The 23,735-nt window shown below is 42.0% G+C and overlaps 1 protein-coding gene across 1 annotated transcript in view; it reads right to left on the bottom strand.

Annotated features, from left to right (window-relative positions):
* tmem104 (transmembrane protein 104) overlaps positions 1–23,735 on the bottom strand; it is a 41,030-nt gene that overhangs the window by 14,886 nt on the left and 2,409 nt on the right. Inside the window, exons 3-9 of the mRNA XM_028987258.1 lie at positions 23,264–23,385; positions 22,588–22,669; positions 22,309–22,405; positions 20,121–20,201; positions 16,275–16,374; positions 14,379–14,475; positions 1,564–1,657 (exon numbers count right to left, since the gene is read on the bottom strand). Of these exons, the coding sequence (XP_028843091.1) occupies positions 1,564–1,657; positions 14,379–14,475; positions 16,275–16,374; positions 20,121–20,201; positions 22,309–22,405; positions 22,588–22,669; positions 23,264–23,385 (673 nt within the window). The remainder of the gene's footprint in view (positions 1–1,563; positions 1,658–14,378; positions 14,476–16,274; positions 16,375–20,120; positions 20,202–22,308; positions 22,406–22,587; positions 22,670–23,263; positions 23,386–23,735) is intronic.

Raw genomic sequence — 23,735 nt, 5'->3', positions numbered from 1 at the left:
TAATGCTGGAGGGGTGGGGTTATGGATGAGAGGGGCTAAAAGTTCTTCCGAACTGCACTCAGGTCTCTGCTCTAAAGGGACCAAAAATGAAAAATTTTAGCCAAATGTAAAATTCTTCATCAAAATATTTGTTTTGCTGGAACTGATTGCTGGAACTACAGTTTTTGGCCTCAGGCTGACAGTAAATGTATTTTTTATGGTTTTGTTTAAAAACTGTTTTTCCTTCAGCTAAGTGGCTATAATTGCTCAGAGGTAGAACGGCACCCATGGGTGAGGTTGACTGAGAAATGCGCAAAGCACTTTGGTCATAAATTCAAATCCTTAGAGCACAAGACGGACTTCATTTCACACAGGCCTGGGCTGTCAGCAAGGCTCGGCCGGTCACCTGGGCACGGCTGTGCCGAGCTTTTGCAAAGCGGCTGTGGTCTCTGACAGGCACTTTATTCCTCTGTGGCCTGCCATCCATCCATCCCTCCCTCCACCCGCTCTGCACATCACCACTCCCTCACCCCAGCAGAAAGCGGCCATTTTGAATCATTAGCCGGAGTCCTGCCGAGGCCCGTGGTTGTGACACGCCGTATCAATCACAGGTGCGGTCAGGGAGGGAGGGAGCTGGGGGGAGGGGCGGTGCATCCACTCTGCAGACAGGGCGGTTTATTTTGGTCGGGCGCTCGGTGAGTGACGGTCCAATCAGGGTGCAGACGAGCTGTCGGCAGTGGCAGGCTGAAGGATTGGGGGGGGAGATGGGAATCATAGGAACCGAGCGCCACGCAGGGATGAGCAACAGGGCCAGACAGAAAAGATGAAAAGGAGGAGAAAGAGTGCAGTTTAGAGAAAAAGAGAAGACAATAAACCCTAAAAGATAAGCCCTTGATAGAGAAAATGAAGAATGCATAAAAGAAAAGGACACTGAAACATTTTTTAAGGTTTTACCATGCCCCCAATAGTTCTTTACTGAATGTGCACCATATTCATATGATGATGTTATGCACGTTCACATTTTAATCTATGGGTTTTAATATTCAAGGTGTATTCTGTTGATGCAGCTCTGCCCTGCTGACAGGAAACTTGCTACGAACGTGTTTAAGCAACCACATGACTAATTTGACTTGATTTAATGCCTTAAATATCCCCCTTAGAGTCTAACTGGCAATATGTCTCACAGTGAGTCTATATTAGACTTTCCCCATTCACATGAATAAAAGAGTGAAGATCATGTTATATAAATGTGCATCAACACCAGATCCGCTTGACTCTTGCGTGTTATATTTGTGTTTAATATTTAGGAACCTAAATTTCCCCATTTCCTACAGGATCCATAATGTAGCAAATCTCATTAATTTTATGAATAATAACTGTTTAACTGTTTAAATGAACAGTGGGGGTGAGGGGGGAGATCTGCCAAAAAGAATTTAGTAATAACATAATTACTGAAAATACCAGTTTCAAGAGCAATTTCAAATGCAACAACAGATGCGTACCTGAATAGTAGTGTAAGCTGATTTTGGAAAAACTTCACTTGAAAATGATGAACATTTTAGTGTTTGTTGGGGCACAACTCACCAATCCAGCGCATCAGAGAGGTCATGATTTGCAGGTATTTGGTCTTCTGTGCATTGAAGAATGTGAACGGGCCCAGCAGCAGTGTGAATATACTCTGGGAGGAAGAAACACAAGAATATTAAGTCACAGAGCTCATATCAATGTGCAAAAATATACATCAGACAATTTTTTTTATTATCGAACTGCATCAGATAACTTCTAGAGCCAACCATGGACATTCATCATTCATTAGGACCCAAAGTCATTTAAAACCACCCCTCGCTTGAACAGCAAAGGTCTGACTGTGATGACAGGTCAATAGGGCCAATCACTAGCCTCGATGCTGAAATAACTTCCTGACATCCCTCTGCTTCTCCATACATCTCATATATCTCTCCAAGTGCTCAGTGGGTTACTCTTCTCTCATCACAGTGAACATACAGTAGTATAAAAAGGTAAACATGAACCCAACGAAGGCCCAGAGAGCAGCGGAATTACAGGGACAAAAAGGGTCCGCCAGAAAAGGATACACCTCTTCCTCCTTCTGTGCTCAGTGTTTAATGGTAGTACAGAAACAGAGAGAGAGAACACCATGCAGAGTTGTAAATGCCAGGGTCAGATTAAGGAGAAGGGAAGACGGACAGCCCCAGGGCATTAAAGCATTAATATCATGCCGGAAATAGCTTGGCAAAAATATTTTTAAAAATTACAATACATAAATAAGATAAGAATGAGAGCATTTATGTGAGATGGAGGACGGCTAGACAAGAGAAAATGAGAAATTGTCCAAAAGGAAAGAGAGAATGAAGAAATGGGAGGATCTGCACCAGTGCTCCTAAATCCCCACGCTGGCACGATGTCGGGAATAAGAAACTCCATGAATCAGAGCACCTCTGAAATTTAAAATCCTTCTCCTTCTCCACATTGCAACAAGGAAACAATCAACAGTGCAATCCCACACGATAGATGAAGAGAGAAAAAAGACAAATAGTGCAAAAGTGTATTCATGACCAGGACAGAAAAATTACAGAAACACGATGGTGGAACTTCTGGACAAGCACATCTTTAGTGAGCACAGCAGAGATAATGGTATGCAGTGCCATCCGTGGTTTTGTGATGGTAATAGGGATAGGTGGGGGCTGGTGCAGCTCTGGCACTCTGAGCGTGGCATCGATGCCAATGTAAAGGAACAGGAAGGAATAATGGCCTGGCAGAGATGGCAAAGGGCCAGACAGAGAGAGTAGCAGGGCAGAGGGTGGGATATGGTGCACAGTGACTGTCGGCATGGGCACACACTCAAGACAAAGCAGTTGACTATGTGTGGGAAGATGTCACATCCAGGTAGAATTCCAGTTCCAGCTCTCAAAGACAGACAATTTGAGAAATTAAAGATATGAGGGTTTTTTTTTCTGAGTACTGGTATGAAAAATCTAATCTTAATACAATATGGATTTAGGATCTAACCCTGAACCAAAAACAATTAACAATTATATAAACAATTAACAATTCCAGAAACACAAACCCAATTCCCAAACATAAAACCTTTTATACAAACTAAAACAGAGATACCTAAAGGCTCATTCTGTCACTACAGAAGCTACCTGGTTATTCTACTTGTATTGGCTGGTAGGTGTTCACAGTGTAATGCACACAGGTCTGGTCCCACATTTCATTTTATCAAAGGTAATATAAATATAAGATGTTAGACTAAACCAATTTAGCATAATCCATTCCATGGTGTACGATTTCAAACCCCTTTAAACAACATCACCACCACGGAACTTGACGATGAAGAAGGGGATGAGAAAGAAACCTAAGCACACATTCCGCTGCAGAAATGAGTCTGAATCAACCTCCTGGTCACCAGGCTTTGGGAGAGAAACTTTATATCCCCAGAATTAAATTAGAGTTTCTGGCACTTCCTTCTCTTCTCCAAAACCATCCCTCTCCAGGTGGTCTTGGCCTAATGAGCTCCCGCTCAGCTCCCCATTCAGCTGTGTGAAGGGTTCAAAAGATGGGGCTCTGCAGGGACCTTAAAATCAAGGTCATTTGACATGACCTCTTTCTTTTTTTATTTCACTTGTAGAACACACATTAAATTTCAATTCTATCCTGAGTTATTAAACAGACAATAAAAACAATAAAGCAGGAAAACATGGCTCTGTTGTCAGTAAGAAAACATGATGGGGCGCTGGTTTGAGCATGATGAAAAAACATATGTGCATATGTGCAACCAGTGAGGCGGACATAAACCGAGCAGTCAGATGAATTCAGGACATCCCACAATTCACTTTGGTGAATTATTATTTACTTTCAGTCTTCAACAAAGTATGGCCAAATAGCATAAGTAGCTCATAAGCCTTTAGAGACCTGACCCCTGCAATGTGGCTGTATATTGTGCGTGTGTGCGCATACATACACAGAATGGAGCCCATGTGGCTGAACAGAATGGGGAGAAGCCATAATCCATCAATCCTCCATCAAACATCATAATACAGATTAAAGTCCCAATCTCCTTTTTTCCAAGACCCTCTGCCATTTGTTTTTTTTTTTTTACAAGGATAATCGCCATTATGGAGAGATCAGAGCCCCACTCACCCTTTTGGCCAACAGCAACAAGCCAATTATCCAGACTGTAGGAATCTGAAAGGGAATGAAGCAGTATGGCTTCCTCTCCTCCCAGAGCATCCGACTCCTTTCACCTAACAACCATGGAAAATCACTCTGGACACATCCAGATTACAGAGAAGCTGGCTGGTCGCTTCATGGTCTTTGGACAATTTAGTAAGAGATTGAAATCTGGTTTGTTGTTCGTGGTTCTTCAGTTGATATTTTGCAATTGACAAAGAATAAGGAATTTCATGTTTAGTTCACTTGAATAGTAAGCGGGTTAACGGGTTGCACAGATTTAATGAATTTGAAGATTTCGAACAATTTGGCTGATCCGGTGTTCAAGGTCGAACACAATAAACCACACGAGTCTGGAGAGTCTCTTTCTGGCAGTTGGGAACCAGCACGGGGCAGGACCCTTCTGCATCCCCAAGATGTGTGCTGGCTGCCCGCTGATTGATTGGCAGCTTCTCAGGGAAGAGAGTTTGGCTGGATGTGCTCCATAAATGGATAATAGATGGAGGAAACAGGACGAGCGATGTGAGAGAGTATCTCTAATCTTTATTTTACCCGTTTTAAGTCAATACAACCGCAAGCACAAAACAATAAAAAAAATCTTTTAAAGGGTAGAGTAAATCTTCAGAAAAAAAAAAAAAAAAGAGGGGAAGCAGCCCACAGGCTAGCGCTGTATTCTTCAGCTGAAGAAGCCATTACCTTCAGCTCCATTAAATCTCCAGCACACACACTAGTCAGCAGATAAAAACATTTTTTTTTTTTTATTAATTACCTAATAACCAACTCCCTACATAAAAGATGGCCTTTCAATAAATAAATGAAACACTGCCGTTCCCCCTCCCATTTATCTGGAAGCAATTAGGGTCCATGGCTGTGTTTTGGTTCTGAGTCAATTTATTGGCACTAATTGAATTAAAGGATTAAAAGATGTCGGGAGAGGAAAGATTCTCTCGAGCCTCCAGATATGGGGGAGAAAGGCACGCACACACACACACACTCTAAACAAAAAACATCAGCATGCATCAAGATTAGGGTTTACATAGAGAAAGTGATCAGAGAACTGAAGAGAGCAAGTGAATGTATGGTCCATTTTCTGACTGCTGGGGGAAAAAAAATGTTTTTTTTACATGTACAGAACTTTCAAGCATTTGGTAAAAACTAAATGCATCAATACTGTGTACAAGCATATCCATAATTAAAAACCGTATTATTAATACGGTAAATTAATCAACCGTATTTTTATCCAAACAGGTAAAAATGTTTGGACATGATTAGTGTTTCTGAATCATTATTTTTTCAAAAAAGGATATTTGCCACCTCCAATGTCAGAAGAACGAGGAAAAGGAGAGTTCGAGCAGCATCGTAAGCAGTGACGGCATGAAGAAGATCACAGGGTGGACCGGGAGGGGGGCTTCAGAAAGCCAGTGGAGCGGGCACGGCCCACCACCCTGTCTTGTCCCGTCAGGTGGAGGGTCACGTTTGAAGTGATCTGACAGGCACTCGCTGGGCAGCAAAAGAGAGTCGAGGGCCGACGCGGAGCCCAATGGGAGACGCTCGCTTTTACACATGTTCCATCTCAGGGCACAGCAGTCCACAGTCTTCCTCCTTTTACTTGAAAGCCTCTCTTAGTCCAGCCTTCACAACAGAGACGCAAGGGAGGAATATGCAATGATGCAACAGGACGCAAACAGGAAGTGGCATTTCGTTTTTCACTCGCCGAGAAGAAAACAAACGCCGGGCTCACTTCAGAGATTCTTTATAGTGGGCTACTAATCAAGCACAAGCACGCCTTCCAGGACACAACAAATCACAAAAACGAGCACAAATTCCAAATGAGACCTCATAAGTACAGCTAAAGACAATTTAGTTCGAATCTGACCAGAACAAGATGACTTCCATTTGAATTAATAATTAAAAAAAATCAATATTTAAAAATTCCCACTTCCACAACATGCCAAAAAATTTGATATTTAAAAAAAATTGCCATGAAATCAGACATTGGATGTGATTGTGCTAGTGGCTGCAGTGTATATATATAAACTGATTTTATGAATCAACGCTTGCAAAATTTAACCCTCTGCTGCGAGGAATACAAGTGAAATTCAGTTTGCCGAACGCATTTAAAAGCAGAACACGAAGCCTCACGTTTAGGGTGTATAGGATGATGGATTATCAGTCCCCGTGATAATCAAGTATAGTCCGTATGCCATGCATACAGTTTTATTGTCCAATTCTGGGGACTTCCATCTGTATGTTTCAGACGGCTTCTTTCATTGCACAAAAGCAGACAAAATGTATAGCAGAGCAAGTTGTGTTCCTCTCTTTGTATGATGACAGTTTTGGCAGGTTTAACAGCACTTTTGGTGTCAATGCCTCACGTCGCCTAAAAAAAAAACCATCTGCTAAGTGGGTGCATTCAAGTGGACAACAGTGGAGAAAAACGGAGAGGACGGGCATTAAACAGATCAACGCTCTCGACCGTTGCCGCTGGTGATTCTGCAGCCTCCTCACAGTCTCTCCTCCCGGGAAAGTGAGAAACGTCTAACAGGTTTTTACAGTTAATTAGGACCCTGACCCCTGAGAGGACAGTATCTCAGGGTAATTATAGATGAAAATGTAGTAAGAATGGAGAATGAATATCAAGAGAGTCTGTGTGTGTGTGTGTGTGTGTGTGTGTGTGTGTGTGTGTGTGCAACAGCAAACCCACCTGAAGCCTGATGGCCCATACAGACTCTCATGCATCTTTATTTACTCTGCTTTGACCATAATAAACCACGGTAAATAAGCTCAGCTCCCGGTGCACTAATGAAGGAAAGTAGCTCCCTTTGGAGGCTGCAGCACACAGGCTGGCCGTTTTTTTTTTGTTTTTTTTTTTAAAAGACAATCGCTGGTCCATTAAGAATAATTTAAAGCTTGATTAGGCCCGAGACTGCACGATGAATCACGCTCAACCGCTCCGCATTAAACGCGAGGAGCCCGTGAGAAAGGTATTACTGTAGTGACTGCACAGCTGCCCCGAACTGTCACAGGCACCGGACCGGCAAAACTGCAGCAGAATACTGAACACAAGTCACAAGGTCAAACAACTCAACTCATGGACACAAACTATCATTTTACTAAACTTTGTCATTCTTGCTTTAAAGAGATATACTTTCTTCGATTGTGCGTGTTTGCGTTGTGTCGAGATGGCAATGACAGAGCATCCAGCCAATCACATTGTATTCTGAGCATTGCTGTTGAATTTGCTCACTTTCCTTGGACATAACCTTTTCCCTTGTCACCATTAGTCATTACAAAGTGACTTGCAGATGAGGACTGACACTGAAGTTTAGGACATTAAGAGGCATTAGAATGAGTGCAGCTCAATTCAAAGTGCAAAAACCTTAAAAGTGTACTTTAACAGGAGCCTCTCCACATACATACATACATACACACACACACACACACACATCTATGTATTTGAATATGTATTTGAATTTAAATGTACTGGAACATGTTTGAAATCCATCTGGGGCAAAAAAGAACACAGTTAGTTACAGGGCCCTATCATCTAAAGCTCCAAGCAGATGATTGCTTAAGTATATTTACATTTACAACATTTATCAGATGCCCTTATCCAGAGCAACTTAAAGTCATTAGTTACAGAGACAGTCCCCCTGGAGCAACTTAGGGTTAAGTGTCTTGCTCAGGGACTTGAACCTGGGTCTTCTGGTTTATAGGCGAGTGTGTTACCCACTAGGCTACTACCACCCTACGTTTATTGTCATTTGCAACAATAAGACTCAATAAAACACCAATTTGTTGTCCATTGGAATTTGACTGTTAAATTAGCCCCTCAAGGCTAGTCAGTTCAACTGGAAGGATAGTACTGGGATCAGAACCATAACATCCATATTGATAAAAACTGCATTGGCCGGAGTCAAATACAAATCTGTAATAGTGATTGGACTGGACCACAAGGTGGCTTCAATGGTTTATAATAAAGGTTTATGTCAACCTTTTTTATAGCACTGGGACCTGAAATGAGGAATTGTAAACTACTAGGGTGGCCTCTTATCACACAATTCAAACATTAAAACAGTGGACCTCACAGAACATAAAACCCTATCTTTATTTTTTCCCCATCATCTAAACAGAATTGACCAGCAGCAGTACTCCCTGGAGCTAGTTTAACAGACATACACACCGTCAATGTGTGCCACCAACTGTGACATTACTAGGTCATGTGATCTTGATGTGCTCTTGCTTGTACACACAGAACCGCAGGAAAAACTACAAGTGCAAACATCAAGGTCACACTATGCTTTCGTTCAACGCGAGGTGATGGCTGCAAGGGCACCCGAACACGGGAGGCTTTAAATAAGACTCTATTGCCCCCAGCCCCACCTCCGAATAGCTCCAAAGATCTTTTCATGAGAATCACGTTCCGTTTGGCCCGTGGGCCGCCTGCCGAGCGCCGCCATTACATCATCGCTCAGATGCCCTTGTACCAGATAACCAGCTTTTCCGAACGAAGAACAATATTGCACCCAGCAGGTAGCTCCCTTGCCCCCCTCCTTCAGCTCTGACACAAGGGCACAGGCATTATTTAACTGGCATAAGACATGCACAAGCAGCACTGTTCATACCTCCTCAACAGGGGGCTGGGCCAAAAATTAGAGTGAAAATTCTGCTGTCATTGACCCTACACAAACAAGGACTGAGGCGTGGATCACCAACAGATGAAAGAAGACACATGGGTGGGAGGAGATAAGTAAAGACAGAACACCATGTTCCCCCAAAAAATAACAAATGTTAAAGCCCAACAAAGTCAAACCAAGTCCATTGAGCACATAATGTACAATGTACATTAAAAACACACACACACACAAATTAACATAATGACTATGCAAACTATGTAGCTCCTGCTTAATTAACGATGAAGAAACTATCAATAATAAATTATTGCAAAACTGCTGATGTGAATCACAGTGGGCTCGATGGAGGGATTTTAAACCACATATTCTGAACTGCTGAAGTGGTGAAGAGTAAATCGTGCCAAAAAAGATTTCAGTGATAGCTGCTCCGTATCAACCCAGACATTAAGGTACATTTTCAAGGTACTGTCTAAGACATTCTTATGTTAAGTAGCTGTCGAAGTTAAAAACTTTAGCGGTTGTGTGTGTGTGCTTTAGCGCATTTATGTACAATTGTGGACAGACGTGAAAGTGAAGTGATTGTCATTGTGATACACCACAAGCACAGCACACGGTGCACACAACAAAATTTTAACAATCACCCTTAGTGGGCAGCCATGACAGGCGTCCGAGGAGCAGTGTGTGGGGACGGTGCTTTGCTCAGTGGCACCTTGGCAGATCGGGATCCAAACCAGCAAACTGGTCACACTCCTTGTACCTCCCATTTGTTTATTTAAAAAAAAAAAAAAAGTGTGAGTTACATACCAAGAAAGTTTAGTTTATCAATATACAGCAAGCATATGTAGCACCTCTTAAATTTTTCACTCTTTGATATTATTGCAGCCATTTACTTGTTCTTACTACTTCTGTTTTTCTTTATTAATGGACACACAGCACCCCATATTGACAGAAAAAAAAAACTAAATTGTTGACATTTTTGCATATTTATTAACAAAGTAAAGGTCCTAAGTATTCTTTTTTCAGTAGAAGCACACTTTTGATCTAGTATAGTCTTTTGAGGGGGAAAAAAACTGGAATGCAGATCCTCTCCAGTTCTGGTAGGTCGGATGGTAAACATTGGTGTACAGCCATTTTTAGGTCTCTCCAGAGATGCTCAATTGGGTTTAAGTCAGGACTCTGGATGGGACATTCAAGAGCATTCACAGAATTGTTGTGAAGCCATTATTAGTGAGAGTTCCTTCATTAGTTTAGCTGTATGCTTATGGTCATGGACTTGTTGGAAAATAATCCTTTGACCCAGTCTGAAGCCCTCAGCACTCTCTCATCATCTTGGAGTTCTTCAAGTGTTTTAGCAAACTCCATGCAGGCTTTCATGTGTCTTGCACTGAGGAGAATCTTCCGTCGTGCCACTGCCATAAAGCCTCAAATGGTGGAGGGCTGCAGTGATGGTTGACTTTCTGCAACTTTCTCCCATCTCACAACTGCATCTCTTGAGCTCAGCCACAGTGATCTTTAGCTTCTTCTTTACCTCTCTCACCAAGGCTCTTCTCCCAGTGATAGCTCAGTTTGGCCAGACGGACAGCTCTAGGAAGGGTTCTCGTCATCCCAAACATCTTCCATTTAAGGATTATGGAGGCCACTGTGCTCTTAGAGACAACTTAATTTTTTTTGTAACCTTGGCCAGATCTGTGTAAATAATGTTAATGTGGAAAAAAAATAACGTAAATGATTTTAGCAAATGGCTACAATAGAACAGTGAAAATTTTAAGGGGTTCTGAATATTTTCCGTACCCCCTGTATTTCTAGTACAGCGCGTTAAGAGAGCATTTCTACACTTCAGTCTGTAGATTACTTGACAATTAATTCAAGATGACCAACAACACATTTCTATATTACAGAAACATCAGCTCTGCTTCGTGATCCTCGCTGAACCCACATCTCAGCTTCCAGCCTGATGATCGTTGGGTGGACAGTCAGTTCCCAGTCGTCCCAACAATCTGATCCACCAGCTCCCGATTTGAGCTGAAGTGGGTTTTCCTCCTGTGGTCTGTGGCTCAAACACACCCTTCCTGCTGCGCTAATCTCTGCTAAACCATCTGCGCAATCATTCCCCTTCAGGGCCAGATGCCACAAAGCACCGCTACAGCTAAGACTGAAGTAGAACTTTTATTCAGTTTAAATGGAGCAAATTAAAGCTGACTGTTCTGCTAAATCTGATGTACAGATATGTGAAGTACATTTTTTTTAGGTAAAAGGAGGATTAGACAGTGCAGAACAGTTGAATAAATTAATAGATAAAAAGAGGAACATCTTGTGCCCGTGGACATATTGAGCATATCTGCATACGGGCATATGCTTAGCACCTGTGTGTGTGTCTGTCTTAAACAGATGGTCGCAGAAATGAAAGTGCACAGAGAGACACTTCAATTTGCGGCGCTGCCCTCAATTTGGAGTCCTCAAACACACAAATAAAAAGCAACAAATCCATAATGTTCACATCTGACAAGTGGAATAACATCACACGGTACATTAACATTAATCAGTGCATACATTAATACCAACGGTGAGGCAATGAGCTGCTTATGATCCCACGGCACAAAAACTATAGGATGGCACTCACAATCGATTCATGTAGAACAATGCTAGAAGTATATGTGTGTGTGTGTGTGTGTGTGTGTGTGTGTGTGTGTGTATACACACACACACACACACACACTTTACTTAAGGAGAGAGGTGAAAAAACTTGCATACATTAATAATAACAAGATAAAAGTGAATTTCATATTACGAGATTCAAGTTGGCTGAAACACACTTTTTTGAAGTGCAACTATACAATATACAACAAAACAGTCCAACTGCTTTATTGCTTATAACCGCACAGCCTCACTGTATGTTAAGAAAGAATGATACACATTTTGAACACTGATGAATCAACATTGAAAAATGAAACACACAGGCTAGTGATAAAAATGATTTGAATGACTGGATGCACATCAAAACAATTAAAGCAAATTGGGTTTACAACATTAATCTTCCCCACAGGGAACAGTCTTAGTATACTCATGCAAGAAGCGTAACACATCCCAGTCCAAGATTTGGCTCCATTTGCAGGATTCCCACTGCAGGAAATCCTTCAGAGAGAACAATGGATTTTTGTACAAGGAGCCGACTGGTTTTGGGAGGAGAAGCAACGCTACTTAAGGATGAGACATTGGATTCTCTCATGTTCTGATTGAGAAGCTTCAAAGATAACAAAAATGTAGGACAGATACTGACTGCTATGCACATCTAGATGTTGCTTTTTTTTTTTTTTTTAGCAAAATGCCATCTAATGTTAAAAGTCATCCAAGGCATTATGTTGAAAAGGTAACATGCAAACAGCCTTTAACGGGGCCTAAAGTGAGGGACATTTAACAATTGCCTAACCTCGCCTGTGTCACTGTGTTGTTACTGAGGCTTTTAATTATAAATACATTTATCCTCATAATGAATTCATATCTGCATGTCGCAAACAGTGTCTATAAGCCAGTCTGTTCTGAGACATGGTGGTTAATATGTTGATATGTATTTTAAAAGGACTCATCTACAGGACCTCGTGTGGGTGTGTGCGTATTAAACTTCACACTATCAGAGGGACAAAAGGCTAAAGCTTTTAAGCACGCAGCAAGCACTTGATTCCCAAAAAAACTCACAGGGGACACCCTCCAGCAAGAGCGCAATCAATCACTTCGATTTCTGTCTGTCTGGGACTTGACAAGTATGTTTTTCCTTCCCTCCCAATTTCTTCCCCCGCACCACCCTTGCCTGACAGCTTTTCATCCAGGGGTTTCACCGGCTCCAATCATAATAAAATATTAATAATAAAAAAAATATATGCTTTTTTTATTATTAATTTTGAACTGGTTACACTAATGCATGCAACATCAGAAGCATTCCCATAGCAGGTTTCACAGGCTGAGACGAAATCTTACAAAGGGATTAAAGTCTGCTAGCAAAATATATACACAGACACAGACAGACAGACAGAAAACACTAAAGCTGTCAAACTCGTCAGACCCGAGCAGAGTTGCTAACCAGCAGCAGGAGACATCTCTGAAGGGAGACATCTCTGACAAGAGTCAATGCTGATTAATATCGTCGCTTTATGTAATTGCACTTATTCATGAAAATAAAACAAATACATGAAAGAGAGTTCGTTGGGTCAGTGGTGGCCTAGCGTTTAAGGAAGTGGCCCCGTAATCAGAAGGTTGCTCGGATCCTGATTCGCCAAGGTGACACGGAGGAAAGCACCGTCCCCACATACTGCTCCCCCGGCACCTGTCATGGCTGCCCACTGCTCACCAAGGGTGAGGTTTGAAAGCAGAGGACACATTTCGTTGTGTCACCATGTGCTGTGCTGCAGTGTTTCACAATGACAATCACTTCACTTTCACTTCACTTGAATCAGCGTTGGAGATATTGAGTACAATGACGCTCTGTCTGCTGCAATGTGTCTTTTTTTTAATACCATTTATTCCCTAATCAAAACAAAGTAATTAGGCAGGGCAACTTCATAATTGCTTTGTTCTACTAATGACCCTTGGGGCTGCACCCACAGTCCACTGAGCAAAAGTGTGATAATTGAGTAGGAGTGGGTGGAACTTGCGTTTTGGCCACTGTCTCCAACACTTCACAAACACACACACACACACACACACACACACACATCACCCTTCAGCTCACTGTTTATTATATAGTCACCATCAAGGGTCCCTGGGGGGGCCAATCTAGTCACTTCATTTCTGGCCACTCTTTGAGTCAATTAGGCTAAACTGCAGCCTAATCAGCAACAGGGAGCCTTCATCCACAATTCCGCAAAATTAAATTTTAATTGTTAGAGAACCTATTTCTTTGAGGACTTTAGCTTTCAGGCCATCATGTAAAACCTATTAATTAACAACAGGTACAAGTGGGAACGCTCTGGTCACCAGCTGGCCACCGCATCTTAACTAGACACTACTGCCACACCCCAGCCAGCCAGCCAGCCTCCGAAAGACGGCTGATCAATCTTTAATCAAAAGCCAATGATTTATTTAACGAGGAGACTGAGAGGAGCAGAAATTTAATCAGGCTTTCGCTAGGAGGAGCACAATGACGCAGACCCCCAGACGCTCCCCAACGTAAGATGCCTGAAAGCAGGAAGACTGAAGAAAACAAAAGTAATATATAAAAAAAAGTTGACAAAGGCAAGTCAAAGGGAGGGGGAGTCACTAGAGGCACAAGGTTTTCATTAAAGGTCTGGTGGACCCTCAGACACCTTTTCAACAGGTTCCACACGCTGTAGGTAAACTTTGTTTCAGTTTCAGACAATGAGGGAGAGAAGAGGGGGAAAAAAAGAACTTAGAATGAGTCCGATAAATTGCACTTATTAAGAAGTGCTAATTTTCAGTTCTGTATAAGGTCCAACTGGCTGTAAAGTCGCATTTAGTGGCTAACACCAGTTTGAACTGATATTTCTACATTCTGGGATCTGTGTACGCCAAAGGTGGACACAGTCCATGTGATTTTTAGCATGCGTTGGTAGAAAAACTCACCAGAAACACCCGGTAAGCGTCCTTCCTCTTCACCGGCCCCCAACATGAGTCGGTATCGTTGTAGGTCACAGCGCCGGTACTGCATGAATGGTTCCCACTGTACAGACAGACAAATACACCAAAATCCATTCGCTTCATGTGATGGAGGATTTGGCAACCCTATGTTGTGGACTTAAACTTTGACACATGTGAGCGAGGTGCAAGTGGAATCTGTTTTTGTAGAAAATGTTGTAACATGATGGGACATCAAGAGACCACAGCGAGAAACAAGTGTGCTGCATTAATAAAAAAAAAAAAAAAAAAGCCCTTAGGGGAAACATTTTAGGCTGCGCTCCTTGCAGTGTGACCTTTGAAAAGACCAAATCCCCAGCATGATGCTCATTATGGCAAAAAAAAGAAGAAATGATGGAGTACTTTTTAAATACATTTGTTTTGGCTCCCAGCCATACAAAATTCTCAGCGTAACAGAGCCAAAAAGCACTGGTGTTTCTGTAAAATGTATGAACAGAAGTCATGTGGTAACTATGACATTACAAAATTAATCGTGAAAGTGATTAGTTGTCACGTGACACAGCACAGCACCCAGTGCACACAATGAAACGTGCCATCTGCTTTTAACCCATCACCCTTAGTGAGCAGTGGGCAGCCACGACAGGCGCGGGGAGCAGTGCGTGGGGACGGTGCTTTGGGTATTCGAACCGGCAACCTTCTGATTACGAGTCGGCTTCCTTACCCGCTAGGCCAACTCCTGCCCCACTTAACATTAATAATATCACCAGTCTCAAAGTCCACATTTAGGATGCCAAACAGTTAAAGACCCAATGGCACTTCACCAAGAGCATATTTAGAGAGTCTGGCAGAGTAATCATTACAATGCCAGCGGCTGGGCGCAGGCAGCACAGGGCAGGGTGGCACACACTGGAGGTGGGTATATGAGAATCTCTCATCATTGTGACTGACAGAGCTACACAGAGCAATAAAAATACACCTGGAAGGAAGGGGGTAAATAACTAAATAAAGTCTGATGCCCCACTGAGAGGAGTGTGACAAAGTGTGAAGTGCTTTAAGACACTTATATCCGTTTCAGGATGATGTGTATTAATCATGAGTTCATGTACACATAAAAAGTGCACTGAATAACAATGATTGGATCTTTTCATCCCAAAAGCTTTCATATTCAACAACAAATCAAATGACTATTGTTAAAGCATATAACAATGAAACAAGAATGCTAATCCCTAACATATGTAATACATATTAAAACAAAATTGAAAAAGTAACTATAATAAAAAAAAATCAGACATAGTGCCAACTTGTTCTTGTGTGGGAAGCACTGAGGAAGGACGTGTCCTAGGGCAGTTGTTCATCCAGGAACAGGGTTTGGAAACACTGGTCTAGGGCCTTGGTTCTGAAATTGTGGTACTCGAGCGTCCTCTAGTGATAAACCAGGATTTATTGTTATTATTTATTGTTAATATTCACAGCTCCTGTTTATTTAGATGCAGTGTAGTCCTTACTCTTAATATCCTCTGTGTAATACAGTCAATATCTTCACTTTCTGCATGTGACACCAGATATTGAGAGAGGATAAATAATACTTCAAATTGGGTGTAAAATAGCCTCCTGAGTAATCTAATTATTTTTTTAATTAGATTATATATATAATATAAATTTTATATATATATAAAAGAGAGAGAGAGAGAGAGAGAGAGAGAGAGTAGCCAGTAGGACTTGAAGGTGGTATGTTAAGGGGAATTCAAATTTGAGCCTTTTTCACAATGACTATTTTACAGCTCAATGTCGAGTCCTAACTGTTAACCTCTTAGACCACTTGGTGCAGATTAGGATTAGCAAATATGGAAAAATGATACCATATGGTGGATGTTCACAACTTACCAGGCCACCTCCATCAGTGACATGGGCACAGCCGCAGCGTAAATGGCCAGATCTCCGTACAGGTACACAATGATGCAGATGTAGAACATGTTGACACCAACTATAACAAAACACCAGAAACAAAGCTTTTTTGTGAAGGTTCTCAAGGTTCTCAAACAGATGAGAGTAGATCAGAGCAGACTGTCAAAATATTTCAAGCGCAGGATCGTTTGATCTTTGCTGAGGGGATGAGACATAAAGCAAGAATCCACTTCTGCGACAGGCAGATATTTCCCCCCGTTTCACCCCACCTTCTCTGTAGCGGCAGCTCACAGTGCTCTAGTGAAGGAATATTAATCACACTAATTAAGAAAGCAATCATCACTCCATGATGAAAACTCTAGCGCCTTATCACATCTATCTTCGCTCTGCACACAATCCCAGGCTGAGCCCTTCCAGCAGCAAGGCTGGTCCGACGCCACAGCAGCGCCGCATTCATCTCTCTGTGAGGGAGGGTCTCCCGGCCCGCCATCCCCATCACACTCAGTCGTTAGAGCCCAAATCACACGGACCAACAGCACATTACAGCACAACGGGAAATGATCCATCCGATTCATTCCGGCGGATGCGAGTTGGCGATTTATCTCCCTTTAAATGTGGAGGAGCAGATGCTGAGATGCCTGTTTCTTTGCTATTAGCAAACTAATCTCTGGCCAGGTGTAAGTATGAAGTTGTTCCTCTCTCCTTGCAAACACACTGACAGCCTTCACACTTCCCTCCTCGGACCTCGCTGATCCCTCCATCCAGCAATGTGCAGTCACAGCCTGTTAGGAGGGTTCAACCCAACCCCATCTCAACCCAGACACCACTTCTACAGCCAGAGCGAAAAATTCATCTGAAGGTCCGAGTTCCGCAGACCAACCTGTTACAGTCTGAGCCTCTTTCCCACTGCTGTCTCTGTAATATTGTTAAATATTATTATTAGATCACAATTAATTCTGTCCAAAATATTTACATGATCATTTACATATTTAGTTGATTGACAGTCCTAATTATAGGATTTAATTTTTTTTATTGTATGAAAGACACACTTACAATTAAATACAAAATAAATGTTTCATTTTATCAGAATTAATCACAAGAGCATATTCCTCATTGATACCAATCACTGATGCTGGTGTGCTGTTGCTAAACCATGTGACTACATGTAGAAACATCAGAAATACGTAAACCCCACGGATCTTTAGCACCCATAGACATAAATTGTGATGACGCATCTTGCTCTGCTGCCTCTCTCCAGTTCCTTCCAGTTGATATATGGACAGTTGATTGCAAATAACATTTTGGGGACCTCCAAAGAGCATTTATTAGCCAGATGCCAAGAAGTCAGTGATCTTTATAGCGGTTTTCAGTACACACAAAATCAATAACTCAAGCAAGACAGCTAATCTAAACAGCCATTCTAATTTTCCTAGTTTAACTACACCCTCCATAAAATTCTCTAAGGCAACTACGCCCTTCATTAACTTCCTCGTCACCGGTGTAAGCACGTGGGTGTGTTGTGTGACATTTAGCAAGCCGCTGCAGCGTTGCTCATGAACAACACAATCACCCATAAACCTCATTGGCATTCCTCACGCGTCACAATGCAACTCAAGGGTGCGGCGGCTATATGATGCACATTCACTCCTCCAGTCATTCGAACGCTTGGCGGACCATCAATGTCCCCTCATCTCCTCCAATCCTGCAGTCCCGCTAATCCATCTTCCTTTGTGACTTTAGCCAAAGTCGTCCACCAATCGGCTTGTAGATGAGGGAGCGAACAAGGTGACTGTAGACCCGCCTGTTTCGTTCAGCAGAGGGCCATCAGGGTGGCGATGCCAAGCGGGACGGCGGTAACGGCACAAGCATGAGCTGGCACCGCCAGCGTAAGGCAGCGGGAAATGGCGTTGGGGACATCAAAAAGGAGACAAAGTGCTGACGCGTGGTGAAATTCCCAAGACTGGACCACAGCTCGCATGCAGGTACATAAACCATAAAATGTCAAAGAAAGAGATGAGTGCAGAACACAGAATCATTCTTCCCACTCAGGAATCACAAAAATAGGACATTCTCCATACACATCCATGCCCTCTCCTGCCCTTCTACATAATGCATATCACATGTAGGCATGCTGCTCATTTTAATGATCCTCCTCACACAAAAGGACAGAGTCTCACAGAAACCTTCAACTCCAAATAGCAAAATTTTAAACATAATTTTATCCAAATGACCTTCACTAGCAACGTGCTTTTCGGGCATTTCATTTTTATTTACCAAAGTGGAAAAAAATGGGGCGTTCGTAAAAGGAAATGGCTTCATCGTATGACTAATCGTTCACCTCTGCTACGTCGGGGTGGCAATTTGTGCTTTTTCTAGCTGGCCTATTACCTCACAAACAACTTGGTGAAAAACAGTGAACAGGACAGCTTTATATATGATTCTGGCCATTTCGTAACAAGATGTGCATCATCACTCATCATTCCGGTATTATTCAGAAGACAGACGCAATCACTTTCACGACAAAGACGGAAGGTGAAACTATGGAGCACGCATGGAACACCTAGTCCAGTTTGGGTCCCACTGTCTGACTTTGATTTTGGACAATTTCAATCTTGTTCACAAGTTTGGTTTAAGTTGGACTAACAGAACAATTTGACTATATTAACACGTAAACATACTGAGTGAATCATTCTTATTCTCCAAAACCCTTTTTGTGGAGCTGGTGAGTAAACTTTGATTTGCCCTTTAACCTCCTTTAATCTTTTGCTCTACCGACACAAGCTCTTAACATCTCTCACTCGCAAAAGCATGCACGTGCAACTTAAACATAAACTACCAATCTTTTCATTGCACACTGACACACAAAATCCATTTCTAAATGGGGTCACTGGACATCTCTGCGGCGCTGTGTGGAGAATTCTTCTCTCGCCACTGCCAATCAATGTGCTGGCTCTACTCCTGCGGGGGACACAGCTGAAAAGGTCGGCAGCCTTTAGTGGAATTAAAACCACAGGACCTGGTCACACCGGAGAGTTACTGAGTGTCGATGAGTTCTCTTCCTGTAAACGGCAGGGCAAGCAGCTTGTCAGTATTAAGTGTGCCTCTTAGTCTCTCCGTATGTGTGGCATTTGCACCATCTAGTGGCCAAGAGGAGCGACAAACTCATAAAAAGAGCAAGAATTAATTTTACATTTACAGTATTTAGCAGACGCCCTGATCCAGAGCGACTTACAATCAGTAGTTACAGGGACAGTCCCCCGCTGGAGACACTCAGGGTTCAGTGTCTTGCTCGGGAACACAATGGTAGTAAGTGGGGTTCTTAGTCGAGTATGTTACCCACTAGGCTACTACCACCCTAATTAATGACAGGCATTGGCTTAATTAATTAAAAATAAATAAAAACACGAAAAATCCTTCATGCACACAGATACCCCCATCTTCCATGCTGGAGATGTCAAATAGTTCTGCCGGTTACTTATTTTGATGAGTGCCCTAGTTTTGTGCGATTTAGAGTTTCTTTCATTACCTGGCTGTAATGGAAATCAATGGGGCATGTCGAAATCCACACAAAAAAATATCATCTGCAAACATTTCCATATCAAAGCCTTCGAAACTTCTGGTGTAATTACACACACTTAGATGAGTGTTGTGCTTTGAATTTGCTAGATGAGTTTCATTTCAAGTGGGAGGAGAATTCTTTGGAAATTCCTCATTAGTTTAGCAAACAGCTCTGCCACATGGTACACTGAATAAAAAACATGAAAAAAATAAATAATGAGGGAAGTTAGGAAGTCGTATCTAATTGTGAGTTTGACTTGTTCATACCTTTGTTGAAGAACATGGAAGCCATTTGTCCCATTTCAACTCGCTCCACAATGTCGAAATGGTCCACAGTTCCACCCCTCTCTGGAACGCAAAAAAAATTTAACTTTTCAGACGAGTCGAACACACAATGCAGAAAAATAAATAAATAAATAGTCTAGCACTTAACAATTCCTTAGTATGTTCTTTTTCTGACAAGAAGAAAGGTCTCATAGTTTTGCAACTCAAAATCTATAGAAACCGAATGAGAACTGCTGGTGTCTTCCTCTTGTAAGTCGCTTTGGATAAAAGCGTATGCCAAGTAAAGTAAAGTAAATTCTCATACACATGAAGAATATACATTAAATTCTCCATTCACAAAAAACACCTCAGTAAGAGCAATGGGCAGTGGTGGCCTAGCAGATGAGGAATAGACCAATAAATGGAAGGTTGCTGGTTCAAATCCGCAACTGCCAAGGTGCCACTAAGCAAAGTAAAGTGAAAGTGAAGTGATTGTCATTGTGAAACACTGTGGCACAGCACACGGTGACAAAACGAAATGTTTTTAACCATCACCCTTGGTGAGCAGTGGGCAGCCGTGACAGTGGGGACACTGCGCCCGCCTGTCATGGTTGCCCACTGCTCCTTCAGGGGATGGGTTAAACACAGAGGACACATTTCACTGTGTGCACCGTGTGCTGTGCTGTGTCACATGTGATAACTAATCACTCTGACAACTAATAAAAACCCTGGGACAATATTTTCATAATACAAATTTTCAAACATGTCAAACTATTATATTTAGAAATAGCTAAAATTATTGTATTTGAATATGATTGACATTTACAGTAGGAATGAGATATGAACGGTACTGGTTTATACATTGCCCAACAGGAGCGATTTTCATTATACCACCCTACTGCAGGAATTTCCACTCCTCTTGCAAAAAATCAATCAAGTTTAGTCAAATGCCTACTGGCATCCCTAGGCATTTAAAAAAAACAATGTGCAAAATATGCCATAATTGCAAAAGGAGGCAACACAAGAAATTGGTTCTACCATCTCAAAACTAAACATGTCATCAGAAAGCCAAGAAATGCTCCTTCAAGTCAGTCTCCGAATATAGTTGGCCAGCTATAACCCAGGCATTGTCACCGTATGACAAAAGAGTCAGAGGTGGAGAAATTACAAGTGCAATTACACTATTTCTATGCAAGGACATATTCAGGGCAAATTCGCCTGAGCTCTTCACAGATGAAAAGCAGGTTCAAACTGAGCACACGTGACAGTTGTGACCGAGTCTGGAGACGCCATGGAGAACATTCTGCTGCCTGCAACATCCTCCAGCATGACCGGATTGGCAGTGGGTCAGTAATGGTGTGGGGTGGCTTTCCTTGGTGGAGCTGCAGACCCCTCCATGTGCTCGCCAGAGGTAGCCTTACTCCCATTAGGTACTGAGATGAGATCCTCAGACCCTTTGTGAGACTATATGCTGGTGAGGTTCGCCCTGGGCTCCTCCGAATGAAAGACAGTGCTCAACCTCATGTGGCTGGAGTGTCTCAGCAGTTCATACAAAATTTAGGCATTGATGCTATGGACTGGCCTGCCAGTTCCCAAGACCTGAATCCAAGTGAGCTAATCTGGGACATCATGTCTCTCTCCATCGACCAATGGCACGTTGCACCACAGACTGTCCAGGAGTTAGGGAAGGATTTAGTCCAGCTCTGGGAGGAGATCCCTCAGGAGACCATCCACCATCTCATCAGGAGCATGACCAGGCGTTGTAGGGAGGTCATACAGGCACATGAAGGGCACAGACAATATTGAGCCTCATTTTGACTCGTTTTAAGGACATTAAATCAAAGTTGGGTCAGCCTGTAGTGTGTTTTTCCACTTAAATTTTTGGTGTGACTAAATCCAGACCTCAATGGGTTGATACATTTGATTTCCATAAATAACTTTTGTGTTACTTTGTTTTCAGCACATTCAACTGTGTAAATAACAAAGTATTTAATAAGAATATTTCACTTATTCAGATCTAGGATGACTTATTTTTGTGTATATATATTATCTACAGCACACAGTGTACTGCAACATGCCAAATCGCCCAGCCCTAAGTTTTAGTTTAATATGATGTGTGGGATCAATTAAATAAAAAAATTAATTAAGAAGCGTTCCGCTATCTCTGTCGAAGTGGGACTGAATTACTTACGAACTGACAGAATAGGTCGGGTCTCCACAGGCTCTGCTCTGCCCCGAGTGACCACTTCCTCGTCTGAGTAGTCTGTAGTAGAATCACTTTCATGAACCTACACATTTATAATAAAAAAAAATATTAATCTGGATTTTCTTTTCATACTTATCCATAAAGAAGAGTGCATAACAAAGAAGGGATGCATAAAAAGCTCTATAACTGCATCCACATCAAAATTAACAGCATAAATCAGCAGTGCACACTGAAGCACTGACTGATTAATACACACAGGCTCACCTCCTCCTGCTCCCTCCGTTTCCACCGGAGCTCAGCATTGGCCGCGGCCATGGCCTCGATTACAAATGTTGTTGTCATGTAACTGACAGGAAATGTGCAGAGAGGAAAACTAATGTATTATAACAACATCAGAACACACAGACATTACACAAAGGATTTACTTGACTTGTAAAATTAAGTAATAAACTACTAAATTTATATAGTTCTAGTTACCATATTCTTCATAAATAGCCATGTATATATTATAATGCAATATTGTAAATTTCTGTGCTTTGATATCAAGAAGCAAAAAAACAAACCAAAACTGATTTCTTCATCTGCATCCCATAATGCATGCTAACCTGCCTGAGGCTTCAAGCCATAATTATTTCATTCTTTCATTTGCATCAAAAAACTGTTTGCCTGCTTCCTATTTTGGAAGCATGACAATGCAGCATCTGGTCCAGAGGATGGTTCTTTCCAGCTAATATGATTATTGTATATGATTTGGTATTGTATTGTATTTTATTGTATATGATTATAAGGGTGGCCGACTGGTGATTCTGCATTTGCATTCCATATTTCATCAGAGCCTAGGCTGCATATGCTCTTTTACTGCAGACTGTAGTTATTATTAAAAAAGCACCTTGTTTTAGAAAGTAGATGAAATGTGTATAGAAACGTTGGGTCAACTCACCTCATGAAGGCCAGGACAGAGATAAGTGTTAGACTGGCCACCCAGCCCGCAGTGGCAAAGGCCTTGGGCATCGTCAGAGCTCCCGTACCCACGATCAGATTAAACATGTACACCAGCCCAACCTACACAAAGACAACATTTTTCCATCGTTTTATTCTTGTGGTCATTAGAAACAAGGCATCACGTCGGGTAAACGTAATCAGCCATGACATTCAGAGACAACAGTGGATACGTAAAGTCCGCCACAAAGCATGACTGGAAGTGCCGACTCAGGCATTTTAACAAAAGCAGACGGAGGAAGAAAGCAGCGCCTTGTCAGCTCTTTATTACAGCTTAATTTGATGCATGCACAAGCCCTTGGTGCGTTATTAAGACAAAGAACACAGGAGTTAATAGGGTTAAAGGCTAAACAACAAGAAATTAAAGTCCGAATGAAGCAAGCAAGCTGCAAATGTCACAAGGTTATTCAGAT

Source organism: Denticeps clupeoides, chromosome 7 (assembly GCF_900700375.1).
Source record: "Denticeps clupeoides chromosome 7, fDenClu1.1, whole genome shotgun sequence".
NCBI lineage: Eukaryota > Metazoa > Chordata > Actinopteri > Clupeiformes > Denticipitidae > Denticeps > Denticeps clupeoides.
This window is presented reverse-complemented; position numbering and strand designations above follow the sequence as displayed.